We start from the raw sequence: 25873 nt of genomic DNA, 5'->3' as shown, positions 1-25873 counted from the left end.
GCGCGCACGGCGCACCGTCAAAAGTGCGCAGCGCAGGTCAAAGCGCAACTAGCGCACGGCCTGCGCACGATCTGCGCACCCTATGCTAAAGATAGGGTGCGCCGATCGCAGGCGCCGCTGTCCGCTAGTAGGCGGCGCTACAAGCAAGGGGCGGGCACGCCGGGCAGAGAGCCGGCTCGGGGGCGGAGCTACCCCCGGCCGTGCGTGCGCTTAAAAAGCGCTAATGTGAAACCGGCCTTACTGGGCTGCTTGCTCACGTTTTGATAAAAATCAGTTATGTCTGCTGCGGATCTACCAGTTCTCTGAATGCTGTATCACTTACAGTTGAAACCAGAATCGTACATACAGTTAGGTCCATATATAATTGGACAGAGACAACATTTTTCTAAATTTTGGTTCTAGACATTACCACAATGAATTTTAAACAAAATAATTCAGATGCAGTTGAAGTTCAGACTTTCAGCTTTCATTTGAGGGTATCCACATTAAAATTGGATGAAGGGTTTAGGAGTTTCAGCTCCTTAACATGTGCCACCCTGTTTTTAAAGGGACCAAAAGTAATTGGACAGATTAAATAATTGTAAATAAAATGTTCATTTCTAGTACTTGGTTGAAAACCATTTGTTGGCAATGACTGCATGAAGTCTTGAACTCATGGACATCACCAGACGCTGTTTCCTTTTTTTTGATACTCTGCCAGGCCTTCACTGTGGTGGTTTTCAGTTGCTGTTTGTTTGTGGACCTTTCCTTCTGAAGTTTAGTCTTTAACAAGTGAAATGCATGCTCAATTGGGTTGAGATCCGGTGACTGACTTGGCCATTCAAGAATATTCCACTTCTTTTCTTTAATAAACTCCTGGGTTGCTTTGGCTTTATGTTTTGGGTCATTGTCCATCTGTAGTTTTAAACGACGACCAATCAGTTTGGCTGCATTTGGCTGGATCGGAGCACACAGTATGGCTCTGAATACCTCAGAATTCATTTGGCTGCTTCTGTCCTGTGTCACATCATCAATAAACACTAGTGACCCAGTGCCACTGGCAGCCATGCATGCCCAAGCCATCACACTGCCTTCGCCGTGTTTTACAGATGATGTGGTATGCTTTGGATCATGAGCTGTACCATGCCTTCGCCATACTTAGAATGTTCTTCCAGAACAGTGCTGGCTTTTTTAGATGTTTTTTTTAGCAAAGTCCAGTCTAGCCTTTTGATTCTTGATGCTTATGAGTGGCTTGCACCGTGCAGTGAACCCTCTGTATTTACTTTCATGCAGTCTTCTGTTTATGGTAGATTTGGATATTGATACGCCTACCTCCTGGAGAGTGTTGTTCACTTGGTTGGCTGTTGTGAAGGGGTTTCTCTTCACCATGGAGATTATTCTGCTATCATCCACCACTGTTGTCTTCCGTGGGTGTCCAGGTCTTTTTGCATTGATGAGTTCACCAGTGCTTTCTTTCATTCTCAGGATGTACCAAACTGTAGATTTTGCCACTCCTAAATGTTGTAGCAATTTCTTGGATGGGTTTTTCTGCTTTTGCAGCTTAAGGATGGCTGGTTTCACCTGCATGGAGAGCTCATTTGACCGCTGGTTTCCTTCACAGCAAAACCTTCCAAATGCAAGCACCACACCTCAAATCAACTCCAGGCCTTTTATCTGCTTAATTGAGAATGATATAACGAGGGATTGCCCACACCTGTCCATGAAATAGCCTTGGAGTCAATTGTCCACTTACTTTTGGACAATTTAAAAACAGGGTGGCACATGTTAAGGAGCTGAAACTCCTAAACCCTTCAACCAATTTTAATGTGGATACCCTCAAATGAAAGCTGAAAGTCTGAACTTCAACTGCATCTGAATTGTTTTGTTTAAAATTCATTGTGGTAATGTCTAGAACCAAAATTAGAAAAATATTGTCTCTGTCCAAATATATATGGACCTAACTGTACACTGTACAAAAAGACATGCATGTTTTTTTCTCAATATCTGACATGAAATCAAAATAAACCTTTCCAGTTTTAGGTCAATTAATATTACCATAATTATTAATATTTGCCAAATGCCAGAATAATGAGAGACAGAGAATGTTTTAAGGCATTTTTATTACTTACTGCAAAGTCAAAAGTCTACATACATTTCATTAGTATTTGGTACCATTGCCCTTAAACTAAATGACTTGGGTCAAATGTTTGGGATCTCCTTCCACAAGCTTCTCACAATAGTTGGTCGGAATATGGGCCCATTCCTCCTGACAAAACTATTCTCATGATGCCATCTATTTTGTGAAGCGCACCTGTCCCTGCTGCAGCAAAACAACCCCACAACATGATGCTGCCACCCCCATGTTTCAGAGTTGGGATGGTGTTTTTAGGCTTCCAAGCTTCTTCCTTTTTCCTCCAATTGCAACAATGGTAATTATGCCCAAAAAAGTTCAATTTCATAAGACCACAGGACATGTCCCCAAAAATTAAGGTCTTTGTTCCTGTGTGCATTTGCCAACATTAATCTGACTTTTTATGTTTCTTTTGCAGTAATGGCTTCTTCCTGGTAGAGTGGTCTTTCAGCCCATGTTGATACAGTACTCATTTCACCGTGGATATTGACACTCTCTTACCAGATTCTGCCATCATCTTCACAAGGTCTTTTGTTTTGTCTTTGGTTTGATATGCACATGTCGGACCAAAGCATGTTAATCTCTGGGACAGAGAATCCATCTCCTTCCTAAGCGGTATGATGGCTGGACATTCTCCTCTTGTCTGTACTTGCGTATAATTGTTTGTACAGATGAATGAGGCACCTTCAGGTATCTTGAAATTGTACCCAAGGATAAATCAGACTTGTGCAAGTCCACAGTTCTCTTCCTGATATATTGGCTGATTTCTTGAGACTTTCCCATGATGCTACACAAAGACGCAGTGTGTTTCAGGTGTACATTAAAATAAGAAGTTTCTAAACACATGACATCATCATAAGGTCAGTCCATAATCTTTTAAAGGCATAGTATTCTTCGTGTATGTAAACTTTTCACTTTGCAGTAAGTAATAAAAATGCCTTAAAACATTCTCTCTCATTATTCTGGCATTTGCCAAATATTAATTATGGTAATCAAAACTGACTTAAAACGAGAAAGGTTTATTCTGATTTCATATCAGATATTGAGAAAAACATGCATGTGTCTTTTTATATAGTGTGTGTAAACTTCTGGTTTCAACTGTATTATCTCACTCACATCACTGATTGGCAGATTGTGTGCACTGTGCATAGGCAGAAAGCTGCAAATCAGTACTCACTTTGAAAAGTAAGATTTTATTCGATCTCACTAAATACATGAACAATTTTCAAAGTTTTGACAAGATTGGGTTCCATAAAACATTTGTTTAACCCCTTCACGGCCTATATATACACATCTTTTCCGGGACATGACAGCTGATTTGACCAGTTGTCATGTGCATCTAACAGCCACATGTGGAATCCACCCGTGGCTGTTAAAACGTTAAATGCCGCTGTCCATCTCTGGTTTTGAAAAATTAAAGTTTTCATTGGTACCATTTTGAGGTACATAAGGTTTGATTCAGATGAAAGCTTCAACGGAACCACCCACGAAGTAGATATAAAAAATGTGTAATCCGTTTGGCGTCTGCTCCGGTTGTATCCATCTTTTTAGGTGTTCACTAAAAAGACGCCTAAAATGATAGGACAACGCCGAAACAGAAACCAGTCCAAAGTGACTCCATCTACCTCATAAGGGAGTGGTTCCACTGGGGGTTTTGTCCGAATTGTGGTTTTGGGGAATTTTGCACGGAAACCCCAACGTAAGCACTCAGCAGAGAGTGCAGGATAAATGCGAGTCAAGCCTTATTCCGATTTTTCGGAGGTAGAATGACAAGAGAGCAGTACAAGAATAGTGATAAAGCGGATTTATTCTTTCAGGTTGGTGCAATTACAGAGTTACCAGGTTTATATAGTTGTATTTTTTTTTTTTAAAGGTTTTGCTGCTATCACACAGTATTTATTTTCTTTCATAAAAAGTAGGTTTTTTCGCCATCATATTCTGAGAGCCGTAACTTTTTTTTTTTTTGGCAAGCAGAGCTGTTATCAGGGCTTATTTTTTTGGTACCATTTTGGGGCACAATATTATTTAAATCACTTTTGATTCAGATTTAAAAAAAAAAACAAACCAAAAAAAAAAACCAGAATGAACAAAACCCAACAATTAAATAATTTTTTTTGCGACGTTCACCACGTGGTAAAAGTGATAAGACTGATTTGTCCGTCAGGTCGGTACGATTACAGCGATACCAGATTTATATTTTTTATGCTTTGCTCCTTTTACAGACTAAAAACATTTTACAAAAATGAATTTGTTTTCACATCAACATATTCTGAGTGCTGTAACTTTATTGGTTTGTCGAATGGGCCATATTAGGAATTTTATTTGCAGGATGGTTTGGCATTTTCATATATACCATTTTTTCTTTCACATACGACTCATTGTTTTTATTAACTTTTTTGTGAGTCATTATGATGAAAAAGCGACATTTTTGGCATTTCTATTTTTTTTTCTTTTTTACGGCATTTGCCATACGGAAAAATAAGCCAGTTTTATAGAATGGCTAGTTCCGAACGCAGTGATGCATAAAATTTTCAGTTTGATCACTGGTCTCCTTATGTACTGTAGTAATGAGACTTTCAGTGAGTCACTGACACAGCTGAAACCCAGCTTATAACGCCATCGCACAGGCCACAGTACCCCGGGGTCTTCACATGACCTTAGGGTACCATGCTATCCATCGGGACCCACAATTCTCATCACAGGGGTGCGATGGTTACTATGGGGTTCTTGTAACCCTTTGTAACCAATTAATCACTGCATTCACGATTAACCCCTTAAATACTGCTGTCAATCTGTCCCAATCGGCTTCAAAACTGGCTGGGGAAGATACTACAGGATGTCAGCTGTCATGCTCAGTTGACACCTGCGGGAATTCCGTCTGTTGCTATCCTCCTATTCCTCAGTGCCGTTAAAAGGTGTATCGGCAGTCATTAAAGGGGTAAGATATGAAAGTGACAATAATTGGAAAGCACAAGAAACATTCAAAATACATTCTAGTCCAGCGGAGGCAAATCATTGCAGTATTGGGCAAAGGAACTGCATAAATAATTTATACCACCACTATATTCCACGAATAGTGGAAGGCATTAGAGTCATGTGTAGGTATTATGTGGAAATGTATAATTTATGAAATTCTACAATATAATTCTGGGTTTAAACGGGATCTTTGAAAGGAATTGTCCAAGTCGTATGAAACCCACAAAGTACATTTCAATAAATAGATCTTGAAATAATAAGTTCCACAATTGGATGTGTTAAAAAGTGTTCCTGTGCTGAGATAATCTTATAAATGTGCGCCTGCTGTGTACTGTGTAATGGCTGTGTCTGACCCTACAGGGACATGGCCTGATCATACCACAGCTCCTAGGTAATGGAGGAAGCAAAAGATGATACAGACAGGACAGCATGGGATCACAGTTTATTCTTTTGTGAGGTAAAACATTTCCCTACCGGTTTATAAACAATGTTTTACATCAAAGAAAGAATCTGTGATCCCGTATTGTAATGTCTGTATAATCTTTCTTTCTCCCCTGCCCACGAGATGTGGTATGTGGGGAGACACGGCCATTACACACTACACAGCAGGGGCACATTTTTAAGATAATCTCAGCACAGGAACATTTTTATTTAACACATCCAGTTGTGGAAATTATTATTATTCCAAGATTTAATGATTAAATGAACATTGTTCATGGGACAAGTCCTTTAAATAATTTCTCAGAAACCAATATCTGGTCTACGGGCGCATATTGCTGAGGGCAATGATTGGCTGCAGCCATCACGTGGTGTAAAATGGCTGTGATGTCTGCTGCTAGTGTAAATAGTTTATCGACAGGTAATGGTGGGGCATAGTACTGGAATGGAGGGCAAATAATAAGTATTTCATTGTTTTAGCAGTAAAGTGCTATTTCTACAGAATTTCTCATAACTTGGATGACCCCGCCTAATTTAGAATAGCCACAGAAATTGTTACAATAGGTGTTAGTTGACTAATTTTTCTTAAGCAAGCTTAGTAAAAAACATAACACTACCTGAATCATCAGGAACCCATGGAATACCACGTGCCGGCTTGTCAGGGGTTGGTCCTGAGGTAGTAATCATCCTTACACTAGGACTGGAGGATCTGCTGCTACTTCTACTTTCCTGAACAGTTTAGGAAAGAGTTAAACACTATTTGGTGAAGCATTAGTACTTAGAGGTTATCAAACTATATATTACGAAGCATTAATTACCAAACTAAACTACTTTTGGTGTAAAGTGATGCTCACCACTGAACAATATTTTGTTGTTTTCAGATCCAAAATGTTCTGTTTTAAGGCTTTTTTCTTTTACAGGATGTACAATGATTTTCACAAGCTGACGTAATCAAAGAATAGAAGCATCCTAAAAAGACTTTTTCCACTACAACAATTAGTTGACCAGTACATGATCGGAGATCTACTTTAGTGCGAGTCCAGTGAAAACAAGCCTACAATCATGGCCAAAAACTTTGAGACTGATACTAACTCTGGTTTTCACAAATTTGCAGCATCAGTGTTTTTAGATCTTTTAGTCAGATGTTTTCATGGTTAATGAAGTACAATTATAAGCATTTAATAAGGTTTTACACTTTTAATGACAAATGAAACTTATGTGAAGACTCAATATTTACAGCTTTGACCCTTATTTTTCAGGACTTCTGCAAATCGCCCTGGCATACTGGATATCAGATTCTGGACCAAATTGTGACTGATGACAACCCATTCTTGCCTAATTACCCCTTGGAGTTTCACAGTTTGTTTTTATGTCTCCACCCACTTTTTGATGAGGACTGACCACAGGTTCTTAATAAAATTGAGATCTAGGAAGTTCTTCAGAGGCACTTAGTTCTCACTTTTGCCTTGTGACATACAGCTATATTATGCTGGAAAAAAGCATTGATCATTACTATCAGAAAAATAACTGCAGGAAGTACCGGGATTGGACTGCCGAGGACTGGGATAAAAGTACCAGTAATTTTCTGTTGAAGCACCATTCAGACTGTTTAGGGCATCTGGAGAAATGATTATCCTTGAGAAGAAAAGGTGATCACTACCATAAGTCAAGTGTCATGTCAACAGTAAAGCATCCTGAGACCATTCATGTGTGGGGGCTTTTCATCCAGCGGTGGGCATGCTCACAATTTTGCCTAAGAAAACTGCCATGGATAAAGAATGGAATCTAAACATCCTCCACGACCAACCAATTTCTCCAAACGATCCAGTGACAATTTGGTGATGAACAATACTTTCGCAAGATGGGAGAACCACAAGGCAAAAATGATAGCCAATTGGCGCAAAGAAAATATTGTAATTTTGGGTCCATGGCTAGGAAACTCACTGTGAACCCACAGTCAATCCCCAAAAAGCACGTGGACAAACAAAAACTGGGATAAACTTCAAGCACTGATTAGACAAAAATGGGTTGAATTGATATTCAACATGTCAGGGCAAACTGCAGAATTCTTCTAAAATAAGGGTGAACACTGGAAATATTGCATCTTTACATAAGCTTGATGTAATCGTTTATAATATTGTAAAAAATATAAAATTATACTTAAGTAACTTTAGAACATCTGACTAAAATCACTGAAGCAAACTTTGTAAAAAAAAAAAAACCAAAAAAAAAAAAAAAAAACACACAACACAACAAAAATTTGTGTCAGTCTCAAAACCTTCGGCCAGGACTGTAAGTCTCCAGCAATCAGTCATTCAAGCACGCCAGCAGAACGTACAATCCAGAAGGCCCCACACCCGCTTATTTCCCACGCTCATTACCTGATTGGATTCTGTCCCGACAATACTGAGGTCCTGCACAGATCTGCGTCTTGGCTGCCCGTTCCCTGCTGGATATCAAACAAAAATGAATTTATCAAACTCCGCTCCCATATGTAGCTGAACTGACACAACTGTGGAAGCTTGATATTCGTACAAGTATACAGGCAGAAGAGAAGGAATGGATCCACACAAGGAATGAGAGACAGCTGCAATCTGAACTGGCCAACAGAAAGTATATACCAAGACAATGACCACCCCTATCACAAAGTTCTGTCCTCCACCATGTTTTAATGTCTGCTGTCCAAGGCTGATGACGGCATCTATTTCCAGGGCCTGACATGATACTCTTTCTACAACAGGAATGCTGACCTAATAAGCCATCTGGGCACTTCTGCAGCTCTGTTCTAATTTGCAATTCCCACCTTCATGGTGGCATACAGACACACATCTCACTTCTCAAGGTCTCTGACATCAAAAGACGACCATTAATTCAGCCTTTTAACCTGTTCTCTCTGCCGCTCCCATCATAAATTCCACATATTTAATCTTATATAAGACAGCATTGTTCTAACTCCCTTCTAGGAACATTCGCGTGAATTGTAAGTATGTCTTGTGCAAAGAACCAGAATGCACAAGCAGAAAACAAGTCAATTACCAAGGTCACTTACAAGTATTTCTTGACTATGGAATACGTAATGTTTGTATTGCAAATTAACATAAGAGATCAGCTCACCACAAGGAAACCTTGAAATTGCCTGAAGCAACAGCTGAGCAAATGCTTGAGATTCTCGGGCCGCCATACTAAATAGGACATAACATGTCGCTGTGGCCGATCATTACGGGATGCAAAGAACAGTTGCTGTAAGAGCCAACCCATCGTACCAGCAGTTTGTGTAGTCACGTTTATTGCACATACTTCAATAAATAGAGAAAATCTGCAAAACTCAACCTAGTTCTCCAACGGGAAAGGCAAGAAATTAGTCCTAACAATTTATATGATCGAAACAATCAGGCAGACCCTTTCCCCATCATACACTGACAAGCTATGGGAAAGAGATTTATGGACAGCTTTACTAAACTTGAGCAGGCCATAATCTAGTGTTTTCATGCATTTCATGAGAGATGACAGACAAACACCCAAATACTAACTTTCACCACCACCACGTCACAAACACTACCTGTGTCCACTGCCAACATGTCACACAGCTCAGCAGTGTCCACCACCACCACCACCGAGTCACAAAACCCAACTGTGTCCACTACCCATTGAGCTAAAGAGCAGACGTGCACATTGTGAACCATTCCAGTGAGGTATATAGAACTTCAGATCTGTCCGAACAATCTGGTATTTTCCAATAGAAACTAAACTAGGATGTTTAGCTATTGATCATAGCTGCAGATTTTGTTGCCAAAAATATGTGGACTTTCTGCATATTTCACCCAATGCCTTAGAAAGCAAATTCCATTGTGATATCCACAGTATAAAACTGACATGCTGCATATTTTTAGGGTGTGAACGAGATTGACAGAAATCTAATTTAGAATTCTTGTTCTGTAACAAAGTTAATTTTCCACATGAAAATCTATCTGCAGGTGAAAAACCACTTTGTATTCGCGCCATGGATATATATTTTCATGGTACCTCACACCTGATGTATACATAAAATGCTTATCACTTCTGCAACAGGAGAAGAGAGGCACCGATGACATGGAAAGCACCGGGCATTTGCCAGATCTCGTGTACCTGTGCTATTACGATAGGACGTGTGCACGATATCTGCAGTCATAAGGCCAATGGATGCCACGTCATCAATGCTCTTACCTCCCGATGTGTGGCTATAGGGGCAGGAGCACTCATTCTTTTTCCTTTTAGAAATTCTCTGGTTACGTGACTAGCCAATGATGCTACATAAATGTAAGGAGTCTTTAATGACATCGTGCAATTTGATTAATATGAAAAAAATCAAACACTCTGGATTAATTACAAAGATAATGTATTATGAATAAGTTCAGTGTTAAAATTTCTGGTTTTGGACACTCAAAAATCCAGATGATTGGTTAGGGGTTATTATTATGCCCAGCTCACGTAAAAGATGTCCAGCTGTCCACCCATTTTCAAGTGTCCATTGTTCATCATCCTGTTAGGATTGTGGCAGGCCCCATCTTTAGCCTTGTGATGGTGTGAGCTGGGCCTCACAATTATCAGATTCATGGCATGTCGAGTGCCAGAGTACATTCATTTTAAAAGGTAGATTAATTTAACTTCCACCTCTACATTTCATTGGCATCTAAGGACACCGTCATTCTAACAAATCACAGCAATTAAGGCATTATGGCCTCTAGTGATCTAGCAAAAGTGCCTCATTCAGCAACAACACTGCTCTAAAATTCTCCAGAATTAGCCGCTGTGACAGAAATATTTAGCATTCTTCGCACTTGTGCACATGCTGTAATGGTATGAGAAATGAAGTCATAACTGTACGGAAAGGGAGAAGAACAAAACAAGTGACAACATGAAGTGCGGACCATGGAAGAGAAGGCGAGGACAATTAATTAGCGGGGTTAGTATAAAAAGGTTATTTTGGAAGAGGCATGCGTGCTATTTTAAACACTCCTAAATTCCACTAATAGTACAAGATTAAAGAATCAGCATCAAATGCTTCTCACTCCAATTACACTTCAGTCACAAGTAGCACCATGATGGATACAGAGGCTGAACATGTCACTGTAGTGTTAGGTGTAGATAAGGGATTTATCTTTGTCTTTTCAAAATGTGAATAGTACCAGAAAAAAAGTACATTTCTAGAATTTGACCCTTTCTTACTTTGGACTCTGCAAAAACTTACCATTTCTCTTATTCATTCTCATCTGGACTATTGTAATTCTCTACTAATCGGTCTCCCTCTTACCAAACTCTGGCCTCTCCAAACTGTCTCGAATGCTGCAGCCAGGATCATATTCCTCACCAATCGTTACACCGATGCCTCTACCTTGTGCAAGTCATTACACTGGTTACCCATCCACTCCAGAATCCAGTACAAACTTATTACCCTCACCCACAAAACTCTCCATGGCTCAGCACCACCCTACATCTCCTCCCTCGTCTCACCCTACCCGTGCCCTCCGTTCTGCTAATGACCTGAGGTTAACATCCTCAATAATCAGAACCTCTCACTGCCATCTCCAAGACTTTTCACGTGCTGCGCCAATTCTTTGGAATGCACTACCCAGGTTAATTTGATTAATCCCCAAAAACCCATAGTTTTAAGCGTGCCCTTCATGCATTTCTTCAGACTGGCCTACCGTCTCAACGCATTAACCAAACTATCCCTATGTTGAACATTCAAAATTTCTATCATAACCAGGTTCCTCATATCATGTTCTCACACGCTTTATGCATTTAATAGCCCTCTGTGTCTGTACTGTTACATACTTAGGCTGAGAACCTGTTCTTGCAGAATTACATGAACACTCGATTCTTACACTTGGACTGGTCCGAACAATGAAAGCAATTGTTACCACCCACCTGTCGTGTCTCCCCTTTTCCTTATAGACTGTAACCTTGGGAGCAGGGCCCTCATTCCTCTTGGTATCTGTTATAATCTATGTGATAATTGCTATGCTGAATGTCTATTGTCTGTACAAGTCCCCTCTGAAATGTAAAGTGCTGCGGAATATGTTGGCGCTATAGAAATAAAATTATTATTGTTATTATCCTTAGATCAGAAACAGAACAGACATTTTTATAGGATATTTCATAAATTCTTATGGAACCATTTACATCATATCTTGCATTGAACTGCTGTACCCGATTTATTATATATTGTCGGACTCCACAGCCCTGGTTAAATAGTTGAAAACTACCCAGACAAAAAAAATTGGAGTGAGAAGCATTTGTATGATTTGCCTTCATTAATTGTTGGCTTAGACTAAAAGGTATTATCGTCCTGTAGTACCTGTTATGATGATCTCAGGGACATCCAGAATATTGCCAAATGAAGCAGTTTTGCGGTGGCCTCGTTTAGGCTTGGTACAGGCTGCAAAAACACATACACAATACACATGCAAAACGACTACAAGTGGTACAGGGCACAATTCACAAAAGCATGAAAGTGTACAGCACAATGTTACACAATGGAAGTGCATGCGGAAAAACAACCATGCATGTACAAAGGACAATGGAAGCAAAAATGAACATGCAGAAGAAAACAAAAAAAAAAAACAAAAAAACACAGAACAAGTTGTTGGAGGCAAGACGAGGATTGGAAACTATGTAATGTCTATTTAGAAAGTAATCTGTGGGTTACAGCTGAACTGGCTGAGGAAAACATATTATATGACAACACTTCTGTAGAATCTCATCTCAGAGGTCTTTAAGGGGCTCTGTGCTATTTCGTGGTTATTCCTCCTGGAAATGTAGGAGTCAATTGACAACAGAATCCCTCCATTCCCCTGTGTCAATGGTGCTCTTTATGACATTGGCCAATAACTGATTAGAGAAAATACACTGTTAAGTCTCTGATAAACAGAGTAAAGTGAGCCAAACCTGCTAATAACAGCAGCATCGTTCAGAAGTCTAATGTGTATGGGGGCCTCCTGATTCTTCCACGATGGATGACAACCAGGGCAAAAATTAATCCAGAACGTTGGATTGCCATCAGCTGATCTTTTTGTTCTCTGGGCGATAAGCTGCCACCATAGATGCCATTACAGAGCTCTCTCATAAAGAACACAGGTCGAGAGCTCAGGATTTCTGTGTATGGAGGAGCTGAATTAGCTGTTGGATCGTGAAAGCCAAGTTCACACAGCCGTATTTTTGGTAGGAGTGTTGAAAAAACTGACATCACAAAGATAGCACTTGGACCAATTTTACTCAATAAGACGCTGACGGGCATTGCTTTTTATTATTTGGGATCCAATATGTGCATCAACAGAAAAAAAAAAACAAAAAAAAAACACACACAACGCAACATGCAGTTTTGGTCTAATAAATGTTAAAACACCATTCCACATGGTATCATCACTGATGCATGTTCCCTGGCCCTAGTAATATACTTGCCACCAGTCATCGTCTCTTTGGTCCCGATCGGCCAACTTGTGACTGACCAGAAGTTACAGGTAACTGTCACAGGCTCTCAATTTAAGTCTGGGAGGACCTCATGCTGGCTCTCAGACTTAGGGCCCCGTCACACACAGCGAGATCGCTGATTTTGTGATGCCACAGCGATCTCGCCAGCGAGATCGCTGTGAGAGACATGTATCAGCGACCGGCCCCCCTGCCGGGTATCGCTGATCACGCTCGAACGTCCTGGGCCATTTTTTGATCATTGGTCTCCCGCAGGCCAGCACGCATCGCTGCGTGTGACAGCGAGAGACCAACGATCAGCGGCGCTGATTTCCAATGTAACAGCGGGTATCTAAGAGCCGCGCGGCTCTTAGATATCCGCTGTTACATTGGAAACCAGCTTGCTCGCTGGTCCTGATCGCTGGTGGGTCCTTCTATGTGACAGCTCACCAGCGATCAGCTAACATTGATCTATGTCGGATCATTGGGAGCGTGTAACGGGGCCTTTACAGTGAGTAGTGTCCTCCATCCTGCCCGGCAAACACTGGAGCCATCCTCCAGGTCGAAGACTGCTGGAGACAGACTGAAGCTCGGCCAAGAACAGAAGACGGCGGCAGGTAAGCATATTACTAAGGGCAGGGCGCATGAATCAGTGATACCACACTGGCGATGAAATAAAAAAGATGGATTTTTGGTTCTTACCGTAAAATCTCTTTCTTGGAGCCTTCATTGGGGTACACATAATACCATGGGTGTATGCTGCTGCTGCTAGGAGGCTGACACTATGCAAAAACAAGAAAATTAGCTCCTCCCCGGCAGTATACACCCACCGACAGGCACCAAGCACCTCAGTTGGTGAAAAAGCAGTAGGAGAAGCAACGAGAAAAACTCGAACCATATGTACCAACCCAACAAGGGACTCTAAGACCCAACACGGTACAACTTAAACAGGGAGGGTGCTGTGTCCCCCAATGAAGGCTCCAAGAAAGAGATTTTACGGTAAGAACCAAAAATCCATCTTTCTTTATCGCCTTATTGGGGGGACACAGAATACCATGGGACGTCCCAAAGCAGTCCCAAGGGTGGGAACAGCAATAAGGAACGAAAGTAACCGAAAGGCTTAGGTCGGCCGGTGAGCCACCGCCGCCTGCAGAACCTTCCTACCAACCACAGCATCAGACGAGGCCTGGGTATGAACCCTGTAGAACCTCGTGAAGGTGTGCAAAGATGACCAGGTTGCAGCCTTGCAAATTTGCATGGCCGAGGCCTGGTGACGAGCAGCCCACGAAGCCGCCACAGCCCGGGTGGAATGAGCACTTACTCCCGGAGGGGGCCGCTTTTCCTGAAGACGATACGCTTCCAGAACGGTAGAACGAATCCAGCGAGCGATCGTGGATTAGGAAGCCGGAAGGCCCTTCTGGCGACCTTCAGAGATAATCAGCAAAGAATCGGACAGACGAAAGGAAGAAGTCCTGGCGAGATAGCACGCAGGGCTCTAACTACGTCCAGTTTGTGGAGAGACTTCTCAAGAGGATGAGATGGAGCCGGACAAAAAGAAGGAAGGACGATATCCTCATCGATATGGAAAGCGGAAACCACCTTTGGAAGAAAAGAAGGAACGGGCCTGAGGACGGCTTTGTCCTGATGGAGAATGAGGTAAGGGGAACGACATGACAAGGCCGCCAATTCAGAAACTCTTCTGATGGATGAAATGGCGACCAAAAAGGTGACCTTCCAAGAGAGAAGGGACAAAGGAATGTCCTGGAGAGGCTCGAACGGCGCCTTCTGGAGAGCGCTAAGGACGAGGTTGAGATCCCACGGGTCTATTGGCGAATGATGAGGAGGAGCCACGTGGGAAACCCCTTGCAGAAAGGTTTTGACCTGTGGTAGAGAAGCTAGCTCTCTTTGGAAGAGGATAGAGAGAGCGGAAACCTGGCCCTTGAGCGTACTGAGGGACAGACCCGCGTCTAACCCAGACTGAAGAAACCCCAGGATAGATGGGATAGAAAAAGACATTGGGAAGACTCTTATCATCGCACCAACGGAAAAAAGCCTTCCAGTACCTATAGTAAATGCGGGAAGAGGCTGGTTACCTGGCTCTGATCATAGTTTGAATAACCTCACTGGACAGACCTGATTCCTTCAGAATTGCGGTCTCAACGGCCATGCCGTCAAACTCAGAGACTGAGAATTCTCGTGGTAAAGGGGGCCTTGTGAGCGAAGGTCTGGACGGTCTGGAAGCCTCCAGGGAACGTCCGCGAGCATTTTGACCAGTTCCGCGTACCAAGGCCGTCTTGGCCAATCTGGAGCGACTAGAATCACTGGTACGCCTTCCAATTTTATCTTTTTAACCACTCGAGGGATCAATGCCAGAGGCGGGAACAGATACGGAAGTTGAAACTGGGACCACGGAGTCACCAGTGCGTCGCATGCGACGGCTAGAGGGTCCCTGGACCTGGCTATGAACTGCGGCACCTTGTGGTTCATCCGAGATGCCATGAGATCGACATCCGGGGTGCCCCTGAGAGAAAACCGCGGGGTGCAGGGACCATTCGCCGGACGCTAGGCCCTGGCGACTCAGAAAGTCGGCTGCCCAATTTTCCACCCCTGGAATATGGACGGCGGAGATTGTCGGAACGTAACGTTCTGCCCAGCGTAATATCTTGGCCACTTCTGACATTACTTGTTTGCTGCGCGTGCCCCCCTGATGGTTTATGTACGCCACGGCCGTGGCGTTGTCCGACTGAATACGGACCGGCTTGCCGGAGAGGAGGGGCTGCCAATGAAGAAGGGCCAGGAAAATTGCTCTGATCTCCAAAAGATTGATTGGAGGAGCGACTCCTGTGGCTTCCAGCGGCCTTGGGCCGCTTTCTGATGGAACACGGCTCCCCATCCTAGAAGGCTCGCATCGGTGGTGATGACTTGCCACTGAGGCGGATGGAAGGACCTCCCTTGGAGAACTGACGCTGGCCGTAGCCACCAAGTGAGAGACTGCCTCACTCTGAGAGGAAGCCGAATAGGACGGTCCAAGGACATCGTGGTCTTGTCCCAGGCTGAAAGCAGAGACAGCTGGAGGGGGCGAAGATGAAACTGCGCAAAGGGTACTGCTTCCATGGAGGCCACCATCTTCCCCAGGACCTTCATGCAGAACCGAATGGGAATGGGAGCAGGCCTCTTGAGAGTTCTGATGCCCTTGGACAGAGTTGTAAATTTTTCCTTTGGAAGAAAAACATGGGCTAGCTTCGTGTTGAATTCCATACCCAGAAAGGTCAGACGCTGGGTGGGGATCAGAATGGACTTCTCCTTGTTGACCAGCCAACCTAGGCGGCTGAGAGTGTCCAGGGTTATCTGAAGGCTCCGGAGACAGTCCTGGTGAGACGAACCCTTGATCAAAAGATCGTCCAGATAAGGGATGATGAGGATCCCTCTGGAGCGAAGGATGGCCATGACGGTCGCCATCACCTTCGTGAAAACACGGGGCGCTGAAGCTAGGCCGAAAGGAAGAGCTGTGAACTGAAAGTGGTCTCCCTGAAATGCAAATCGAAGATACTTCTGATGTTGCACACAAATTGGAATGTGCAGATAGGCATCCCGAATGTCCACCGAGCAGAGAAATTCCCCGGGCTCCATGGAAGCAATCACCGACCGAAGAGACTCCATCCTGAAATGAAGAATCTTCACGTGGCGATTGAGCAATTTGAGGTCCAGAATAGGACGAAGAGAGCCGTCTTTCTTCAGGACTACAAAGAGATTGGAGTAGAACCCGGAAAACCGTTCGTCTGAGGGAACGGGAACAATGACTCCGGCGGAAAGAAGGGAGGAAATGGCCTGCAAAAAACCCGGAATCTGGGCCCGCTGTCGTGGAGGCCGAGACCGGAAAAACCGTCTGTTCGGGAGTGAAGCAAATTCGATCTTGTATCCGGATGCGACGAGTTCTCTGACCCAAGCGTCGTCGACAACGGACAGTCAAGCATCTGCGAAAAAGGAAAGTCTGCCTCCCACCCTGGAAGAAATTCCAGGTGGGGGTGACCCGTCACTTAGACGAAAATCTGCCGGAATTGGCTCCTGCAGATCTGGAATATTGTCCTCTAGATCTCCAGCGAGGAGCGGGTTTGTAGGAAGGTTTCCTCTGATCCCGCTCCCTGGTGGCGGGCGGCCGATCCTGTTGAGTGGCTCTCTCCGTGGCAGAGAAGAGACGAAAGGGCCTGAATGGTCGAAAACCCCTTCTGTTGAAAGGACGTTTTGGTCGAGATTGGGGAAGCGAAGTACTTTTACCTCCAGTGGCATCGGAAATTATCTGATCCAGCTTTGCTCCAAAGAGCCTAGAGCCGTGGAATGGCAGATTGGTAAGCGACTTTTTCGAAGTAGTGTCCGCATTCCATGACTTTAGCCAAAGGACTCGGCGTACAGCTACTATGTTGCTGTTAGCCCTTGCTACGCAGCCGGCCGCGTCCAAGGAGGCGGCCAAAAGGTATTTTCCCGCCTGGTTAATCTGATCTGCAAGATCTGCCAGCTCGTCTTGAGGAGCTGACGCTAAGATGCCTCTGCGAAGAATTTTTGCCCAAGCGGAAATGACCTTCGCCACCCAGGCGGATGCGAAAATAGGGCAGAGAGGCGCCAGATGCCTCAAAGATAGACTTAGCCAGAGATTCAATCTGCCTGTCAGTAGGATCTTTGAGCGATGCCCCGTCTGGCAGAGAGAGCACCGTTTTTGAGGCTATCCGGGAAACTGGAGGATCTACCTCGGGAGCCTTGGACCACTTTGAGAGCAGTTCTGCGTCAAAGGGGTACAGAACGTCCAAGTACTTGTGGCCTGAGAAACGTTGCTCAGGGCGCTCCCAGTGTTTGGATAAGGTAGTATCGAAATCGTTGTGATTGGGAAAGGTTCGAGACGGAGGTCTGGCTCGTTTAAGGAGAACCGAGCTTTCCTGAAGTGGAGCCTCATCCTGTTTAAGTTTTATTGTTTGGAAGATAGCTGCAATAAGACTATCGACCATGTCCCGCGTTTTAGAAACGCTGTTCCCCTCTGAGCTAGCTTCCGAATGAGAATCATCGCCTGACTTAAGGTTGTCATCCGAGGAAGGAGAAGGAGGCCTGGGAGCGGAAGGGCCCTGTGAGCTCGAAGACGAAGTGGACAGAGCCCGCTTCCTAGAAGTCCTTCCCTGTCTGTCTCTCTGAAGGTCGCGGTCAGGTGCGGACGACTCACCCCGAGAGGCGGTCGGGGCAGAGGATAGCTGAGGTAATCGTTCTAAGACCTGGACCAGCGACTGTGATACTTTTGTCAAGTCAGAAACAGACTGTGACATTGTAACGGCCCACTCCGGGGGGAGAGAGGAGGGAAGAGCGCCCTCCGCCCGGGACTCTGTGCGTTCCTGAGATGCTGACATATTTGAAGGACTGCAGGGGGGGCAGAATGGGGACGACTGACCCGATGCCCACTTCTTTTTACAGCGAGCACAGGCGTAATAGGTAGCGGTGGGCCTGAAGCAGAGATCCCCTGAAGGGTTGGGCATAAGTAAACTGCACTGAATGGCCGCAGAAATTAGGGAATAACTGCCGAGGAGAGCTAATCCTTGCCTCAGAGACGAGCCTACCGAGATTCTGTGCGAGCAGCAGAAGAAACGCCGAAGTGTCCCCCAAGCAGCGCAGGAAGGAGTGATTCAGGCATCAGGAAATCCTTGTGCTGGGAGAAGGGGGCGGAGCTTAGCGGCCGCGCCGTGACTGGTTAATAGCGATGGAGAGGGCATGGCAGAAGAGGGGCATCCAAGAGAGAAAGAAGCCCTGTGATGGGCTAGAAAGGGCGCGCTGAAAAGAGCGCGCTCAGGAAGGGAGGAGGGAGAGCAGAGGAGTTCCCCGCACTGAGGGGAAAGTGAAAGTGCCTCCCAGCCTGACGGCGCCGCAGCCCCATGCCCGACATACCGCGCTAAGGATGCAATCTGACCAGGTCCTGCTGCTTGTGACGCTGCGGTGAGTGAGGAGATACCCATAGACTCCCTGACTAGAGCAGGGAAAGTGTAGGAATGCAAGCGGCTGAGCGCGCGGCAGGCAGAAAAGGGCGGGAGATTCAAATCTGTGGACCTGAAACCAACAAGGTCCCTTCTTCTCCCATGTCACTGAAGCTTATGCGGGGCCGGAGGGAACGTACAGGCACTTACCTGACGTCCCTGAAGAGGATGAACACAGGGGCCCACGGGGAAACGGCAGGCCGCTGGGAGGGGAAGGAGTCCTCTGTACCCGCATCCTGCAGAAGACGGCTTTCTTGGAACACCTACGATCGCCGTCTTCCTCTCAGCCCTGTCCCGAGAAAGGGGTGAGGAGGGGGATTCGGCAAGGACCAGCCACCTGTCCGCAACCCTTATCACCAGAAGGTGATAGGGAAAAGTCCTGCCTGCGGAACTGAGAGTTGCGATGTGGGTGACACCACACTGCTCGCTCAGCCGCATGATATAAGAAATCAGGGTGATAACTTATACCCCGTTTCCCAATGGAAAAAACCTAAAAGACAAAAGAGAGAGAAAATTAAAAAGTTCAAACTAAACCTGAAAGGAAAATTGGATTAAAACTGCGGATCTGGGGAGATCCCGGTCCGCCTCCTACAGACACTAAGCACAAACTGAGGTGCTTGGTGCCTGTCGGTGGGTGTATACTGCCGGGGAGGAGCTAATTTTCTTGTTTTTGCATAGTGTCAGCCTTCTAGCAGCAGCAGCATACACCCATGGTATTCTGTGTCCCCCAATAAGGCGATAAAGAAAAAAAATAAAGCGCTGAAGTGGTGCTTTGATAACTGCTAATGTAAAAAACAGATTCCATATGGATTGCAACTAGACCATATGATGAAGTTTTTTTCCCCCCTGAAATAAACTAGACAATGTTATACGCTTGTATGAGCTTAACCTTGCGTGTATGGGGGGAAGCTTTATAAATAGAAATGGTTACACCCAGTTGTCAATTTATTCATACATTGACATGAGGAACAACAAAGGAAGCGCATAAAGCAGAAGTCTAAGGCAGTGTGCTCCAGATTATTTAAAGGGAACCTGTCAGCAGTATTGTGCACAGTAACCTACAGGCAGTGCCAGGTCGGCGCCGTTATACTGACTGAAATGATACATTGGTTGATGAAATCCGTCTTGTGGCTCTTGTGTAATCTATATTTTCAGTTTTAAGTTAATGAGATGCTCGTGCTCCAGGGCGGCCTGTGGGGGGGGTGTCTTCATGTGGTGCTCTGATTAGGTATTCATACTCATGGAGTCGATGCATGCTCTGCAGTCTGATCGCATGTGTAATGTGCTGTTAATAATTTTTTTTTATGGTATACACTAATTCAGAAAAAAAAAAAAAAAAAAAAAAGTCTGAAAATGGCGCCAGCTGTGCCTGCGCAGTAGCAGCTTTTGGCGCCATCTTGCTAGAGAAAAAAAAGAAATCCTCCTCCAAGATGATGCCTGTGCAGTAGCAGCTATTGGATTGTTGATCGCTGCTACTGTGCAGGCAGCACCCTTTGCAGACTGACTTTTTTTTTTTTTTTTTTTTTTTTTTTTAATGAATTAATCTATACCATAAAGAAAAAAAAAAAAAATCAAATAACTGCTCATTACATGTGTATCCCTGGAGCATGAGCATATCATTAATTCAAAACTGAAAGTACAGATTAAACAACAACCACAAGACGGATTTTATCAACCAAGGTATCATTCCAATCAGTATAACGTCGCCGACCTAACACTGTGTGTAGGTTACTCAGCACAATCTGCTTACAGGTTCCCTTTAATGGAAAATACATGATGTAAACAGGCTAATATAGACATGACTAGAGAGCTGACGGGTTCTCTCCATGGAAGAAAGAAGAGCATCAGCATAGCAGCCTCATGTCAAAAATCACAGAAGTGTATGGATTGGATGGCTGTGAAGATGCATTAATCACGTACATAAGGTTAAATCATTAATCCTATCCTCTTTGTAAGAAATGGTGAAAATGGCACAGCCGAGTTGCAATAGACGGGTATATTTAGCACGATGTTGCAAAATGCTTTAAAAGCATCAAAACTAATAAGATGCTCCTAGAGTAAAATAATGGGACCTATTTACATCACGTACATTCTTGCGGGATCTCAGAGCCTGGTTTACGGCATTACACCCTAGAACACCTTGTCAGCCGCTTCCTATTTTAAGCTTTGCACTGTTGCCATTTTCACCTTTCATTGAACTTTGCAGAATTTATATTATAATATTATGCTGCTACTACGCTCAATGTTTCTCTCTGTGGGTTTATCTTTTATGGCAAATTAATGGCACTTAAGTGATACTTGTTTGCCCTAACAGCTCCTCTGTGTGTTAGATCTGCTTTTTTTTATTCTTCTGTTATGGGATTTTGTCTTTTTCATTAGATGTGTGTATGTGCTCCGCTGCACCACCCTCCTGCCAGTGCCAATGGGTATATTACACTTCAAATTGTGAATGATAAAAATTAATAGCTTGGTAAAGTTAACTACAAGTAATAAAATAATAGGCATTAACTTATTCCCGCTGCAGCCAATTTTCGTTTTTGAGCCTTCATCTTTCTTACCCTTCTTGCAAGAGCCATAACTTTTTAATTTTTCTGTTGCTATCACCATTTGAAGGTGTGTATTTTTTTCAAGGGGGAGAGTTGTAGTTTTGAACAACTCCATCCATTTTACTCGAAAAAGGGAAATAAATTTCAAATGCGGTGAAAAGTTACATTTGTGCGGTTTCGATTTTGTTTTTTTTTTTTTTATTTTTAAGTCATTCATTGTGTGATTAAAATGACCAGGCATCATAATCCTCCAGGTCAGGACTACGGTGATACGATCCAAAACTTGTATAGGTTATTTTATGTAAGTGGTGTTACCAAATAAGCCTTTATAAAGTGGAGAGCGCTCTTTGCAGGCTCAAGTCCCCTAAACGGACTAAAGGACAATCTGTCCTGCAGTATGTAGAGATAATGAAGTTCTATTTTAATGGCCAGACACACAGACTAAGATGGCAGCTATCGGGGCCATAACAAGCTTCAGGCTGCCTTGACAAACTATCGACACTCCGTGATCTCATCGCTGGGGGAAATGACAGCAGCCAATGCGACATGCAGAAGTAATCGTGTCTTTTAAATGCCACTGTCCGTGATCAGTATCGGCATTTAAATGACTTAACTGCAGATATCAGAGCAAGCACTATGTTGGGGAGGGGTTAAGTGCAAATTAATGAAATACTAAAAACCTAAATATATATACACACACGCATGTATTTTATGAATATCAGAAACGCAATTTCTCTAATCACTGATCTGAACGAGTGCTACCATATTACGATGGTTTACCCACAACTTCTACCTCATCGCCAACCAATTATGCTGCCAAAGTTAGATGTAGGTTTAAAGGTTCGCTTGGACCATCGATATTTTTTCGGCTGTCCGTACTTTTTACCTGTACTTGCAGAAATCCTTGCTTCCAACTCCGACATATCTGCACTCATTCGCTTGTTCTCTGATGTGCCCAGTATTGAGGAGGGCTTCCCCCGCGTATCTGATAGGCTTTCTACGCTGCTACCTCGGGAAGGTGGCAAACTCAAACGCCCTGGCTCGCCCTACAGAAAAAGTAGATAACCGAGGCTTACTAAGCGGTAAGAAACACAGGAAATATAGAAACCAGGGACTTTTCCCGTTACAGCCACAACTGTTTGTAACAGAATAAGTGCATAAATAGGATTTCTAATTTACTTTGGCCCCGATTAATCACCTATATTTTTTTGTATCCAGGTATCGGCTGACATCTATTGAACCAAAAGTCATCAAAAGGGCACATGCTGTTCTTGGGATTTGAAGCAAAGTATATATATATATATATATATATATATATATATATATATATATATATATATATATATATATATATATATATATATATATATAAAAAAAGTCTCGTTATTAACGCATTTTGGTCAAAGTGATGCGAAAAGTTGCAACTGTTAAAAACCGTATTGAAAACTACACCGCAGGGGGGTGTGTGAGTGTGTGTGGCACTGGAGTTGCGTTGCACCAAGTTTAGCGAATTGTTAAACAGACAATTGAGAATTCAGGCGAACAAAATCGATAAAACTCAACGTGGAAAGCAAAACAAATGCACGCATATAAGACAGACTTAAAAAAAGGAAGAGATATAGTAATTAGGTGCAAAAAAAAAAAAAAAAAAAAAAAAGGCCCAAAGCTAGATAAAGAACAGGTGCAAGGGCAAATAGGGGCCTTTGTGCAGATTGGAAATTGGGAAGAATTCACAGAAGATAGGTACGTTTCAGAACCCTACAAAGTTATTTACAAGGTGTTTTTTACCCACATAAAACCTAAACCATCCCACTAAATCATTTTATAGTGTCCAGGACCTAAAAACACGTGATTGTGTCACAATTACTTACACCCTGCTTGGACTGATTTTTCAAATGTGCCAATTTGGACTCTATTCGTTTAATGGTATCGTCGGCGCTGGCTTGGATGTCGTCACTCTTATTGCTGGTATTTGTGGAGGTGATATCAATGCAAGATCCTGCATGGAAAAAAAAAAAATACACTTAAGTCATTTATTCGGCTGTAACAGTTGATATTTATCATGAAAAAGCAAATCTTTAAGTAATGAGATCGCATGACTAATAATACCTCCTACGTACGATTGACAGCACTATTGGTAACTAGATACAGTGAAAAAGGTCTCAACACACCCTACATTAGACAGAACCTTAAGGGCATGTCACACTAAGAGATATCGCTAGCAATATCGCTATAACTAGTGACGTTATAGCGATAGTGCTAGCGATATCGCTATGTGTGATACTTACCTACGACCGGCTCCCCCGCTGGTTATCGCTGATCGCGCGAGAACCTCCAGGACTGTTTCTCGTCGTCAGCTTCCTGCTGTGAAGACGAGCGACGCGTGGAGCCGGGCGGGAGGACGCAGGATCGCCTAGTGTGACAGGTAAGTAGCGACCCCCGTCCCCAGCGATGTCGCTGGTGAGATCTGCCTGTGTGGCAGCTCACTAGCGACCACTTAGCGATGTACCAGCGATCCTGACCGCGTCATATCGCTGGTCGGGATCGCTGGTACATCGCTAAGTGTGACAGTACCTTTAGAATATCTCATCAGTATAAGCTTGCACAATCCTTTTAAAGAGGCACACCCATCAGAGCTTTTATTCTCTTAATATATTGCAATCATATTATCATTTCGCCTTTCCACCTAGTATCAGGCAATCCTTGTGGAGTTCCAACAGCTGCAAAACATGCGGCTGTGGGGACTTGAACATGTCAGTCGAGCACCTGCGGGAACTTCAACATGTCAGTCGAGCACCCGTGGGGACGTGAACATGTCAGTCAAGCACCCCAGGGCAAACTCGAGTAACGAGCACTTGAACTCATCACTATTTGTACCTAGTTAATACTTCTCTCTACTCTATTTAGAAACAGGAAGTCTCTTTCCCTGCATTTATTATTCCCCTCTTCAACTTCTGACCCAACTGCTTTCTCCTGCCCCAAGCCAGGGACTTTTGCAGTGAATCATGACTCATACAGGGAAAATTGACCTCCTATTTCTACAGAGATTAGAAGGATTTAGCTAGTCAGCTGCCATAGACCTAATGGAAAAGAGGATTAGCTTGGTAGAAAGGCAAAATGAGCAATTGTAAGTACACAGTGCCATTAGTGATGAGCGAACGTGCTCATAACATGTTAGGCTAGTTTCACATTAGCGTTTGGAGGCGCAGCGCACGCTCGGCGTGAAGATCCGCCCCCTGCTGTACCTCCTCCGGTCAGCTCCGCCTATGGGCGCATGCGACCTGCATACCCTATCTTTAGCATTGGGTATGCAGGCATGCTTTTGCCGGCGCATGCGTCCTTTTGATGGTAGGCCGACCTGCGCCAAATGCACCGTGTTGCATTTTGGTGCGCCCTGCGCACTGTCAAAAGGACGCATGCGCCGCCAAAAGCATACCTGCGCACGGCCTGCGTACCCAATGCTAAAGATAGGGTACGCAGGGTGCATGCAACGGCATGCGCCCATAGGCGGAGCTGAGGAGAAGAGGCGCGGCAGGGGCGGAGCCTTCAAACACTAGTGTGAAACTAGCCTTATCCAAGCATCTTGGGTGTGCTCGAATAATACATCCAAGTCCCTGCATGATTCGCGGCTGTTAGACAGCTGCAACACATGAAGGTATTGCCGGTTTGTTAGGCAATCCAAGCATTATTGTGGCTAACAGCTGCAAAACATGCAGCCGCAGGAACTTGGACGTATTATTCGAGAACACCAGAGCATGCTAGGATAGATGATCATTAAGCGGATAGAAAACTTTGATGGGAGTGCTTATTTAATTGGCAGACTGTGTGATGACAATAAGTGGTGCCCAACATTTTCCGCCCAAAAAGAAACTCATGAGTGCTTACAAGCTGTTCGTAGTGCCTATTAGACAGGTTAGGGACAGTCTCACATTAAAAGACAGCCGGTCAATTGCTTCATGCTGCGCAATGTTTTATTCCACTTATTGTGTATCTCAGGGGACTTAACATTTGCTGTTGGTCCCTCAGTATATCTAATTGCTTGGGTGGTCTAGGGTCCGAGCTGCAGGATAACGCTAATGTTTTTTAGTTTTCACTGGGGACAGTTTCTTCTGTCTCCCATCCATTGCGCTCAGTCTTGAAACTGGAGTGGGAGGAAGTAGATGCTTGTAGGAAAAAACACAAGATAAAGGCCCCAATTCATCAAAAGGTTTATAAAATGCTTTCAAGAGCTGCAAAATGCAATATTTTGCATGTAATGGGCAAAGAAAGCTGCAAGGAAAAAAATTGTGCACACTCACAATAAATTTATTGAAACACATACCAGAAAAAGGACGAATTTAAAATCAATTAAA

General features: G+C 43.9%; 1 protein-coding gene across 3 annotated transcripts in view; it reads right to left on the bottom strand.

Moving 5' to 3' along the window:
- The window catches only part of MAP3K7 (mitogen-activated protein kinase kinase kinase 7), a 74187-nt gene that overhangs the window by 5445 nt on the left and 42869 nt on the right, over window positions 1-25873 (bottom strand). For 2 of the 3 annotated variants that reach the window (XM_073589557.1, XM_073589559.1), the window contains 5 exons: window positions 23393-23520; window positions 22408-22567; window positions 11862-11942; window positions 7906-7973; window positions 6142-6253 (listed from right to left, as the gene is read on the bottom strand). In XM_073589557.1, the coding sequence (XP_073445658.1) occupies window positions 6142-6253; window positions 7906-7973; window positions 11862-11942; window positions 22408-22567; window positions 23393-23520 (549 nt within the window). The remainder of the gene's footprint in view (window positions 1-6141; window positions 6254-7905; window positions 7974-11861; window positions 11943-22407; window positions 22568-23392; window positions 23521-25873) is intronic. The other variant, XM_073589558.1, reaches the window with a different exon arrangement.

The sequence above is a fragment of the Dendrobates tinctorius genome, unplaced genomic scaffold (assembly GCF_039654945.1).
Source record: "Dendrobates tinctorius isolate UK_male_01 unplaced genomic scaffold, ASM3965494v1 ptg000111l, whole genome shotgun sequence".
In the NCBI taxonomy this organism is placed as follows: Eukaryota; Metazoa; Chordata; class Amphibia; order Anura; family Dendrobatidae; genus Dendrobates; species Dendrobates tinctorius.
The sequence above is the reverse complement of the archived record's forward strand: the minus strand, read 5'-3'. Positions and strand labels throughout refer to the sequence as shown.